This window comes from Acomys minous (genome assembly GCF_964271855.1).
Source record: "Acomys minous genome assembly, chromosome: 6".
Taxonomy (NCBI): domain Eukaryota; kingdom Metazoa; phylum Chordata; class Mammalia; order Rodentia; family Muridae; genus Acomys; species Acomys minous.
In genome coordinates this window covers 116,133,429-116,145,594 of record NC_140487.1, presented here as the reverse complement: position 1 = coordinate 116,145,594, position 12,166 = coordinate 116,133,429, and the positions used below count along the sequence as shown (strand labels likewise).

At 51.0% G+C, this 12,166-nt stretch overlaps 1 protein-coding gene across 1 annotated transcript in view; it reads right to left on the bottom strand.

The window, feature by feature from the left end:
• Positions 1 to 12,166, bottom strand: part of UBR4 (ubiquitin protein ligase E3 component n-recognin 4) — a 114,626-nt gene that overhangs the window by 14,390 nt on the left and 88,070 nt on the right. Inside the window, exons 84-97 of the mRNA XM_084787977.1 lie at positions 11,338 to 11,447; positions 10,826 to 10,967; positions 10,450 to 10,531; positions 9,994 to 10,167; positions 8,159 to 8,280; positions 7,256 to 7,453; positions 6,549 to 6,629; positions 6,244 to 6,331; positions 5,661 to 5,788; positions 4,615 to 4,722; positions 4,151 to 4,270; positions 3,378 to 3,568; positions 2,603 to 2,776; positions 2,193 to 2,292 (exon numbers count right to left, since the gene is read on the bottom strand). Of these exons, the coding sequence (XP_084644103.1) occupies positions 2,193 to 2,292; positions 2,603 to 2,776; positions 3,378 to 3,568; positions 4,151 to 4,270; positions 4,615 to 4,722; positions 5,661 to 5,788; positions 6,244 to 6,331; positions 6,549 to 6,629; positions 7,256 to 7,453; positions 8,159 to 8,280; positions 9,994 to 10,167; positions 10,450 to 10,531; positions 10,826 to 10,967; positions 11,338 to 11,447 (1,818 nt within the window). The remainder of the gene's footprint in view (positions 1 to 2,192; positions 2,293 to 2,602; positions 2,777 to 3,377; positions 3,569 to 4,150; positions 4,271 to 4,614; positions 4,723 to 5,660; positions 5,789 to 6,243; positions 6,332 to 6,548; positions 6,630 to 7,255; positions 7,454 to 8,158; positions 8,281 to 9,993; positions 10,168 to 10,449; positions 10,532 to 10,825; positions 10,968 to 11,337; positions 11,448 to 12,166) is intronic.

Below are 12,166 nucleotides of genomic sequence, written 5' to 3'. Positions count from 1 at the left end.
CCTAGAGGAGCCCTGCAAACCCACACCTCAGCAAAACTGCATGTTATCTCATGCCTGTGTTCCTAAATGCTGAGTGAGCCCATGTTTAAGACCAAGCAAACTTTCCACAGGCACTCACGCCCTAAACTCAACACTAAAGTGTTTACTGTGAGCGTGCATGTGCGTGCACGGAGAAACATGTGTGAAGTAGGAGTAGGGAGATCACCAAGACCTTGTCAACAGGAAGCTCATACACAAACGGGGAAGGCAGCCCACACATGCAGGGCCTGTTGGCCACCCCTCTTCTCCATCCCCTCAGCCTCTTCCATCTCCTTTGATGGCACTGCCATCCCCCCTCACTCAACCAAAGGACTGGACAGAGTCCTCTCTCTGTGTGAGCAGCCACTGGGCAACCATTGCCAAATCCCGCAAAAGCCCAGCACCCACCCATCAACCATCTAACTTCTTGGCAGCACGAGTGGCACTGTCCTTGGGAGAGGTCCTCACTCCTGCACTGAGTATGGCAGCACACATACTCAGCAACTGAGGCAGGAGAACTGCTGGGAGTTTGAGGCTAGCTTGGGCTTCATTGGGAAGACTTGGCCAGCTAGGCCTGCATCGTAAGATGTGTGTGACTAGTCATCATATGTTGCCCTTGGCCAAATCAGAGCTCTGTTCCTTGGTATCCTATGCCAAAGCCAGCTATTACAAGGAAGTGGAAGCAATGTAAGCAAAATCTTATACAGAGGCAAATCCACTGTGGCTATCTACCAGATTGAGTAAGACTGTGTCACTAGATTTTGGGGGGGATTATCAGAACAGGCTGCCAAATGACAATGCAGAATTATATTCCACGAGGAACATTATAAAAGCAGAGGAATTAGCTGTATGGAGTCTCACAGCACAGCATTATACCGTCTAACATCCACCTAGAAAATGACGATGTGAAGAACCATTTTTATGCAAAGACAGGCAAAGCACAGGAAAGCTGTGCAGCATCAGGAACGACCAGGGGGACGCAAGTCAAAAGCCACAACCAGGCATCACCACACTCCAGTGGTACGGCTGGGGTAAAAGTAGCCAGCAAATGTGGCAAAGACAAAGAGACCTGGGCCACTCACTGCTGCTAGAAATGTAAAGTGGGTCTGCTACTCCAGGAGAGTTTAGCAGCTTCTTGTTATAACTGGTATGCGTGATATGTCACTGTGAGTGTGAACACTTGTGTGTGAAGGATAACTGTGCAAGCGGGTTATCTCCCTCCACTCTCTTGTGGATTCTAGAATCTAACTCAGAAGGTCAGGGGGCATGCTAAGTGTTTTCACTACTTACTGAGCTCCCTTGCTGGCCTGGCAGCTTCCTATACACTAAACACCTAAGTACTACCCCACCAGCAGCAATCTCAGGCACTTGCCCCAGAAAATGAAAACATTCAAACAAAGCCAGGGAATGACTAGTTGTCCTTTAACAGGTGGATGGTTAAGGAGTGAGATGTATCACTATGGTAGGACACTGCTCAGCAATAGAAAGGACACAACACAAGCACAATGTCCCCAGAAGAACCTTCAGATAATCCTGCTGGACAGAAAAGGCCAACCCCAAAGGTTACACATTTCATGGGTCCACCTTTGAAACATTACAGAAATGGAGAGCTCAGCAGGGGTCTATGGGAGGAGCACAAAGGAGTGTGGACACCATGCAAGTGCAGAAGAGGGGCTTAGTACCAGGGTCACTGCTGACTGGAATATATATTACAGTTTAGCAAGATGTTTCTCCAGTGAGTTACAGCCTAGGAATCTGTAACTATCTAAAAGGGGATGGAAAGAAACTTGCAGCCCACATCATCTGTGTGGGGTGGGTGTGGATCTGTGAGGGGTTATCAGGAGTGCTCAGAGATCAGGAGTAGACTGCAGAGTTGTCAGCTGCCTGAGGCAAAGCAGGAAATGGTGATGATGGCGTTTCAAACATTCCAGTGACTGAGCCAGCTAGTAATCAGAACTGTCACCCAGAACTCTCACAATTCACCCACTGCACGCTGAGCCCTGCTTAAGACAGTGTGGAACTCACCATCACACACACAGAGAACTAGATGAGCCTTATGTGCCAGGGGAAACCACACTATGAGTGACTTGCTGGTTCTACACAGATTGCTCCTGACTCCTCCTGTTACCTGTCCGGCCTGCAGAGTGAGGTCCACAGACATGCTGGCCACTCACCTGGGTGGCAGGGTGCTGCATGGCCAGTCCCCGAAGGAGCCTCAAGATAAATGGCAGAGCAGGGCGGGACAAAAACTTTTTCCAGATGTCAGCATCCAAACTGCAAAATAGACAAGGGCACATCAGCAGCCAGCGGGCAGTGCTGGAATCTGCTGCTCGTTTTGGCTTGTTACAACAGATCTTTCAAGAATGTAATGGGGACTCACTAAGGGCAAACACGGCTCAGAAGTCAGATAAAATTGAGCAATTGAACAAGCAGAAAAGCCTCAGGATTCTACAGTGGCTGAGTGGCCACTGGACGTGTCCCAAGGGGGAAGGTCACAGAGCACACAGCAAGCACCACACTAAGATGTTGAGAAAAATGGCCGTGTATAAGGAGGGGGCACCAAGCCCTAGGGAGGGCGCCTTACTTCTTGGCACTGGGGATATGCTTTTTCATGTAGTCCAGGGCATTCTGGGTGATTCCCTTCTGCAAGATGAGATCTTTCAGCTGGTGCCCATTGCTGTTGTTCTTGATACCAGCAGCAATTTTGCAGAAACAATCCAGGAAGACTTTGTCATCCCCACTGTGGTCTTCATCGTACCTAGGAGAGCACAGAGTCTTAGCATGAAGATACAGCTCCCGGCACCCTCTTGATTAACAACTAGATGAACCACCTACAAGATCCAGTCTAAACTCTGATAGGGAAAGGAGACCCTCAGACCAGGACTCTCCCCCACCAGCCTCTGTGCCCAGGCTCGCATTATTGCTTTGCATCTTCAAGCTGTTGTTTTGTTTTTAATATTTTATTTAATTTTCATTTATGTGCATTGGTGTGAGGGTGTTAGACCTTGGGAGTTACAGACAGTTGTAAGCTGCCAAGTGGGTGCTGGGAATTGAACCCGGGTCCTTTGGAAGAGCAGGCAGTGCTCTTAACCACTGAGCTATCTCTCCAGGCCCTCTTCAGGCTTTTGTAAATGTGGTTCCCCAGACCCCATCATGCCCTTTCCACTCCCATACCCTCCCCATTCTCTGCCTGGACAGCTAGTGCTTTAATACACTTGATTCAGTGACAGCCTCCCCACTAGACAAGGCCCCTTAACTGCTGGATCACAGACAGAAAACACTCAACAAAACCCCAGGTGGCCCTGCTCAGCCTCACAAAGCTAGCTTGGGATTCCGTGAGTCAAACTCCAGGCTCGTACTTATCGAAGCTGCAGTATGGCTTGAACCGCTCCACCAGGATCTGCATCTTCTCCACCTCTCCGAAGGACAGATACGGGATAATACGCAGCAGGCCCTGCAGCACACTAGGGTTGGAGCGAACGAAGGTGCTGTTAATCTGGTCCAAGAGCATCACCAATTGATCCTTGTCACCTGTGAGGAGGAGGTTGCCCTGCAACAGAAGAGGGTGGAAGTCAGGATGGTGGCTGTGGTCAAGAACTGACCCCCAAAGGCCAGCCACTCCCATCAGGCAGAGCTGCTCCTCGGTGCTTGCTGGAGAAAATGAGCAGCTTCCAAGCTGCTGCGATGGCTCTCAGGTGGCCAAACTATACCAATGCAACATTCACCCTCCAGGAGAATGGAGGCTGCTAGGCGCTGTTGGGGGTACGGGCCTGGCCAAATCACCAACTCCAGGAGGCAGGAAGTTCCAGGTGCAGACAGGAGAGACTGGGTTGCGGGTTGATACCAAACCCTAGGCCTGACTGCACCAGTGACAAGTCACCTCTCAACTGTGAAGTAAAGGGTTAACCGTGGCACTGCCTACTCAGGGAGGTCAAGCCTGGGTTCCACTAATGAGCTCCTTTAGACTGATAGACCATCCTTGGCAGCTCTGTTTGACCTGAATGCAAGGTTTCAGGCTCAGCACAACTACATCACCCTGAGTAGAGCTTGGCCACTTCTAACATGAGGGAGTCAGCCGTTCTGGGCTGAGCTCAGCCAGCTCCAGACAAGCTCACTGCTGGTTCCCGCTCACCTTGTCCTCACTCAGGGGCTCCGCGTTGGACTCATCTAGAATGATCTCCATGATGCTCAGCACCTGCTCAGCCACAGCTGCTCCTCCGCTATCCTTGCTCTCCTGCTCAGCTACCAGAGCCTGAGGGAGGGACACAGTGACACTCAGGACACAACCACAGCCACTCACTGCTGGTGACCTCCACTGCCTTCCATGGTCTTATGGCCCAGAGACTGTGCGTGCATGTGTGTACCGTGGAAACATGATGAGTGCCCTGAGGAGAGGCACTGCCTTCCTGCAGTGCTGGGTCTGTTCTACAGAGTCCCTGCTCCTGGGCTTGAGGCTGCACTCAGCAAAGGGACAGGGAGCTCTGAGGTGCCACAGAGCAGCATGAGTGCAAGCTGTCAGGAGAAGACAGCGGAAGGACCAGGCCAAGAGCTGAGGCCTCTCAGGACTCTCTATCACCTGCAGGCCACACTCCTCACCAAGTTTAAGGTCCCCAGCATGACATTCAGAGTGTTCATTTCCAGCTTGACCAACTGTTGCCGGTTGACTTTCACCTTCACACAGTAACTGAACAGCTTCAGCAGCACCTGCCAAGAGAAGCCGGCCCAGACCCATGAGCGTGTGTGTAAGGTGTGCAAGCACGAGTGTCAAAGAGGGAGCCATAGCAAAGTGTCTAATGCTGCGACCCTGTAATACAGCTCTTCATGCTGTGGTGGCCCCAACCATGAAATCATTTTGTTGCTACTTCATAACTGTATTTCTGCCACTGGTATGAATCTCAACGTAAATATCTGTGATGTGCAGGATACAGCAGGATACACGTCAGCATATATGACTCCCAAAGGGGTCTTGACCTACAGGTTGAGAACTGCTGCTCTAAGAGGACTTCTCAATCAGCAGCCATCCTCCTGAAGTGCAAGGAAAGGTGACCTTGGGCTCTCATACCAGGTTGACATCTTAAGTGGCAACATTCTCCCAAGTTCGCTACTCCCCCTACACGATGGCAGTGACAGTAGCTCTTAATAGATCAGGTGGTGTCCTGCCATCCTGGGAAATCTGGCACCAACCAAGACTGAACTAGCAGCAGACAGAATATCCCAACACACATAGCCTATGGAGGCCGAGAACTAGGAAGGCCGTTTAGGTGACATATGAGTGTCTGTCCTTGGACACCCTAGAAGGTAAGAACATTAGTGGAATTTCTGTGGTGTCTCTGGAATCCCTGACTAGTGAGACAGGAGAAATGTGTTACAATGACTGGCACAAGAGCAGTTACTAGGGAAACAGTCACTGTTCCTCTGATACCTGAATAGGTACTAGAGAAGTCTGCCACACACCCAAGTTTCAGGAGTAGGCCAGGAGGAGAGCAGTGGGAGCTTAGCAGCAAAGGTTTCCAGACAGCCAGGTTCATCAGGGGCTTGCAGAGTCTCTGCTGCACCACACTGCCCTCTAGTGCCAAGTGTGGCTCAATGACCACAGCTTTGTGGAGAGGATGGTCCCCATTGTACTACTGCCCACAACTCACTGTTAGAAGGTGGCGTCCCTGCTTAAAATCTTTGATTCCTGCTAGTCTGTTAAGCATGCATTCCAGACCCCCACACTGGGCCATCACACTGGCCATCTTATACACTTCTTCTTCATCTTCTTCTTCATCTGGGAGAAAAGGGAAACGAAGAGGAGCAGAGAGGTTGAAAATGAGACTAAGAGTGCCTAGATCAGCACACACAATCCTTTCCCAGGCTGAGTGCACCTGGCCCGCCCTTCGTTACCTATCTGCAATAAAGGCTGTTACTGTAACCTATTTGCTCTCACTCCCGTGGGAGCCTTGCTCAAAGTTTAAGTCAATTGAAATTTCTGCTATTATAACAAAGTGTAAGCAAATATGACTGTCAATGGAACAGAGTCAAGGCAGAAAGAAATCTGGACTCAAGTCTGTTAACTCCATCTTTCCCTTGACAGCTTGAATGCTCTTGTCCCAACAGATGTCACAATCAAGCCACAGATGCTGTCTTCCTCCCCACAGCTGTGACACGCAGAGCAGCAGCTCTGGGACATGTCTGCTCTGGCCTGAGGTCCAGTGTGCAGCGGTGTATGTGGAGAGGCCGTACCTGTGGTGGAGTCCAGGGATTCGATGAACTCCTCAGTGGCATCGCCCAGCAGCCCCCGCATCCGATACACAATCCTCATGGGCTCACCCTGAGTGGACAAAGGTGGAGAGAGAGGCAGACTCATGAGCAGGCCTCCTTGCGGCTATCTGCCCTGCAGTAGGCAGACGCCACCTCCCAAGCTGACAGGACGATGGGCTGCCTCCACAACCAGAAAGGAAGGAGGCTAGAGAGGCTACACGGGAGCGCCATGATTAGCTGGAGTTCCACTCGGAGCCCACAGCCCCTGGGAAGAAGCAAGCACACACCTCATTCGTGGTACACCAGACTTTCTTGTAAACCTCAGCCACAGGAAGGTCCAAACTGATAATTTTATTGTTCACTAGGAGCTGAAGAACAGAGGAGGGGATTAGTACAAGTCAGGGCTCACTGGCTGCACCCACCACTCATCACAGGGCCTTGTTGATGCCTATGCTCTAGGGAAATGCATGCGTGCGCATAACACCCAGCATTTTGTGCACAATGTTGGGGACAAAGACCCTTAACCCACAACAAACTCCAGCCTAGACCCAACTGAACACCATTAAAAAAACAAAACAAAAAAACAAAAAAACACCTTGGGCCCACTTCAGGCTCAGCACCAGAAAAATACATCTTTGCTTGTCACACCAGACCCTAGAGGTTGTATGCTAGATGTTGCAAGGCTCAGGGTGATGCCAAGGGCTATGACCCACGTGTGGGGTCAAAACACCAGGATTCCTGGGGCTCCATCAACCTGCAATGTCTAGAAAACTCTGCTAGAAGCAAGAGTGGCAAAGTCCTACTACCACTCCAACCATTAAGCACTCTGATATTACATGCCGGGAGTGGACAGAGCCCCGACAGGTCATTAGCCTTACCAGCAGGTGAGACAGGAAGACCAGAACCATTAGCCCTACTCTACAGACTCAGTAGGAACACCCAGGTATGACCAGCCATGCTCCTGATGAGTGACCAGGACAGCCTCTGCTCTCACCTCCATCCCACTGTCATCCTCCAGAAGAGCTACCAGGTCACAGTCCTGGCAAATCTTGTTCTTTATGTCCCTCATAAGAGGCCCAATGCCTGGCTCATTGCTGCTGTACGGGTTCCCAGGCATCCTGCCCTGGAGAAAGTCCTCCTGCTGGGGGTCCTTCTCCAGGGTCACGAAGAATTCAGTGACTTCATTTTCCTCCTAAAGGATAGGAAGAGGAACGTGTGAGCAGGGACAACACTGCCCTGCTCTAGGGCCACCAGGATGAAAACAGCAAATGCGCCACAGCCTTACACATTTAACATATTAAGAAAATGGTGGCCCAAAGATCACGGAGAGCACTCAAAACACGATTCGAGCAACTCGAGGAGCACATGCTCCTCACAGCTTTATGAGAGAGCTCCTAATGGAAGAAGGGACAAGGAGCAAGGTGCTGTCTGGTGAGATGCTGACCAGTCTAAGGCCAGGCAAGAGTCACTGGAAACTTGGACCAGAGAAGGGGCTTCTCTCTGTGGCATGCTCAGGCAGGCCAACCCCAATGCTCTTTCACCAGTAACTGAGGACACTGTTGTTTCCCTCAACAATGACAATGTGGTCTCTGGACCAGACCACAGGGAAGACACACAAGTGGCATGTATGCATAACCAAGGTACAGAAGAGGAAGAGGTGACAACACACCCAACTCTACACCAAAACTGCTGCTGCCCTGCAATGGGATATGAGCCCCGATTTGAAAAACGGCTAGTCTTGGCTTTCAGGCAGGAAGACCACTGGCTTCCCTCATTAGAGGAGGGGGACTAGGAACCTGCTTTTACTTTTTGTCAGTGGATCTGGAGAGGATGGTACTAAATTACCCACAATGTGGGAGAGCTGCTGTAGGTTCTGGGGAGCAAGCACACTGCTCACCGGGTAGATGATGCTGCACAGCCTCTCAAAGATGAACACAGGAGTCCGGTAGTCATCCAGATTGTAGCGCTTGGCTGTCTCAATGCACACAGCCATGAAGGCCTTGGTTTCAGACTCTGTACCTGCCAGAAAGCAGAGTGGCCAAGTGAGTTAGGAAAAAGCTTCACCTGCATGAACTGAGTGGAGACAAGGAAGCACCATCATGGCCACGTATTTCCTGCCTGGCACACTTCTGCATACTCTACATGGAAACGTCAGTGGTTCCTATAGAAACTGGTGCAGATGGGGCTTATCCTAAGATAACACTCAGTGAGAAATCCTCCATCCCAAGTCAGTCCCCTACATCACAGAAGATGCTTGTTCTGCTCTCTCTGGGAGCGTGACTTCAGTTAAGGAGAAAAAAAACCCACACCTCATGTGACCTAGTGTCCCTTTACCAGCACAGGCGCTCAGAGGCAAGCAAGACTTCCCTTTTGGGTAGTCGGGCAGATGAGGTCCACTAGTGATAGCTCTTCACTCTGGCCACTTGAACTGTTATACTAGTGAGGAATAAAAGCTCACAAAAGGAGATAAATCAGGGCCCCAGAGAAAAGCAATCACAGCAGTGTTGGATACAGAGCCCTGAGTCAACTGGAAGCACCCTGAACCCCTCTGGCCACGGCACATCTGGACCCTCAGTAGGACAGTGACCCTCTCTGTGTGAAGGTCAACCAGAACAACCTTCTCTTTTCTCCAACCTCATAACAAAGCAAACTGTCCTTCTTTACAATAAGGGTAAAGAGGTGGGGGGAAGGGGGCACCCAAATCCCACATTTCCAGGAGGTCTGAGAAGTTGGATGAAGGCATGCCAGGGACAGCCTAGATGTCCTTACAGAGGCAGCAGTCACAAACTCACCAGGAGAAGACCAGCTTGCATGGGGTCTAAAGAATGTTTTTCCTCCTCTTTGCTCTTACTGATTTTCACAAGTGTCTGTGCATGGGGGTCTGTATGTGCATGTGTTTGAAGTGCAGGCACCTCTGGAGGCCAGAAGAGGATGCCGGGCGCCTTGGGAGGAGTTACAGGTGATTGTAAGCCGCAAAACATGGAGGCTGGAACCAAGCCTGGGTCCTGCAGGAGCAGCATGAGCTCTCAAGCACTGAGCCATCTCTCCAGCTTCTCACTTAGTTTTATGAGGCAGGGTTTTGTCATGTAGCCCAGGCTAATCCCCCTGCTTCACACTTCCAAGTGCTAGGATAGCAGGCAGGTACTATCACTCTTGACGTCTAAAGAATTCCCACAATGAACTTCAGAAATAGGAAGTCACAACCCCAAATCATAAAACACCAGTTAGAGAAGAACAGTACCTAAAAACCAGAAAAGCCAACAGTAGAAATGGGCCCTGGAACTTTAAACTTTAGAGTGATCAGGCACGAATATGCTTCATAAACATCAAGATTATGAGAAAGTTAAGAAATGGGCAGTCTGCTGGCTCCAAAACCTCCAACTGTAAGAACCCAACAACAATTAACAGGATAAACAGGGCAGACGGGTGGGAATGAGTGGGTGGAGCTCCATAGGAAAAAGGTAGAAGAACACAGCAAGGCCACTGATGGCACAGCATGACAGCATTCCAGATGACTGGACAGCAGCCTGAGACCTCCAGCCCCTTCCTTCTCTATGAGCTCAGCACAGGAAAAGCCCATGGGGGCCCAACTCTAGGACTGCAGCACCATGTACCACAGGGCTCGCGATGAGCTTCTCTCCTGAACCTGAGTCGTAACCCTTCTGGGGCTATGGTACTTGGAGACAACACACACGTGTGCACCTCACCAGCTCCCACTGCCAGGTGAGTTACCTGTGGTCATGTCCTCCAGCATCTCCAGCAGCATGTCCTGTGTCTCGTCGATGAGCTTGGTCCTCTGCAGCACTAGCTTCCGCAAGCACAGGTACCCATTGAGCACCGTGCCCACCAGGCGGCTCTTGAAATGCCTCTTGATAGACTCCACCTCCACAAAGGAGGACAGAAGGCCTGCGGGACAGGGAAACTGCCATAAGGTCTCTGGACAAGAACACAACACAGAAGGCTTGTGCCAGCCAAAGAAACCAGAAATGCAAAGAGTAAGGAAAACCTCTGCACAGGGCACAGAGCACAGAGCAGATGCTCAGCGAGCCAAGGCGGAAGAGCTCAAAAGTGCAGCCCATCTACTAGGAGGAAAGTCCCAGAGAAAGGAGTCAACTGACACCAAGGAGCACGGGCTCAGGCCTAACGCATCCCCAAGACACCCAAGGGAAGGGCCGGGGGGCTCTCTACCTGTGAGACTTTTGAGGGCATAGCCCTGCTGCAGGTCTGTGCTCAGGGTGGCCTCCTCCAGGGCTAGCAAGCGGGCGATTTCCTAAACAGGATGACAAGCACAGTGTGATGGAGGCCACCTCCACCACCATCCCAGGATGCAGTACCAACCAAAGGTGCTTGAAAATCACGTGTTCGTTCTAATTCTCAAAAACATACTTTCTGAGAAGGCAAAGATGGCTGAAGTATTGCTGGGGGACTGTTTGACCCTAAACAGTCCAAATGCACACATCAGACTGCCACAGCCATCCTAGTTGCAGCAGAGTCTGGAAAGTAGTTAATTTCTACAAATGCTTTCAAAACAGAGAGAGGAGAAGGGGGGCGGGGCGCAGATCACCTTAGTGATGAGGTTGCCCACATAAGGCAGGACTCCCCGAGCAGCGAGATAGACTTTCCAGTGACACGAGGCGGTGAGCTTCTGGTAGAGAGCCAGGTACTCAGCAGCACACTCCCCAGCAACGCTCAGCTCGTCCAGGTAACTGAAGCAGAAGACAGTACAGCTTAGAGAGGATCAAAATTCCAAGAGCCCCACACTTCCCTCGCTGTAAGGATTCACAACACTTCGGGGAATGGCTGCCAAGCCTCTGAGCATCTGTGTCTCTGGGCCAATGGCCCACAGAGGACTGCAGAGGACAATGAGTGACAATTCTGTCTGTGCTCAGAGGGGCTCAACAAATACCCTCTGCTGTTTTACCACTAATATCTCTAAAGCCCCGTCCGGTTTCTGTGGCAGGGACCAAGATAATAATATACCACTTAGGGGTGCCTCCCAACGCTGACCTGTGTGTTTACTTGAGAACAAGGCTTTCAACTGTGCTAGCCGTGTCCCCACCCACCCCAACATGGTACCTGGTAAGGAGGTCAAGGACCTGCTGCTTGCGGCTGGGGACAGTAGCTAGAGCTTCTACGATGGTACAGGCTGCCTGCCGTGCCGCCTGTGTTGCTGGGGTAAAGAGCACCTGGCAGACACAGGAGAAGAGATGGGCGGGCTCAGAGGACACTCTGCTCTTCTAGGCCCATAGCATGAGCCAACATCTACCCATGCAGAAGCCTGGAAATCTGTCTGGGCAAAGTGAAGGGTCCACACCACCAGCTAACCCAGCATCCCTGGCTGCAGGCAGAGAAAGACTACAGTGCTCTCCTGCTCCGCAGAAACTTCTCCAAGCAACTTGGAGAACACGTTTGTCCCCAGTTGGCATTACCTTGATAAAGCCCAGAACTACCTCAAAAAAGAGCCTTGACTGAGTAGCTGACTTTATTAGGTCAGTCTATGAGATGCCTGTGGGGGACTGCCTGGACTGTTAATTTATGGAGGGCACAGCAGGGCGGCACCACCCCCATGCAGGTGCTCCTGGGCTATATGTAAGCAAGCTAGCTAAGATGAGCCATGAGCAAGCCAGCAAGCTGCTTCAGGTTCCTGTCTTGAGTTTCTGGCCTGACTTCTGTCAATGATGGAATTGTGACCTGGATGTGCCAAACCTGTGCCTTCTCAAGTTGCTTCTGGTCAGGGTTTTATCACAGCAATAGAAGGGAAACCAGAACAGTACCAAATGTAAGTGAGGGAGAGGAAAGCCAATAAGCATTCTGTTTGACAGGCTTTCTTGGGGATACCTGGCAGTGGGGTAACATTTCTTGCTTAGCAACAGACAACACAGAATGACTTCTTTGAGGGGAGGGG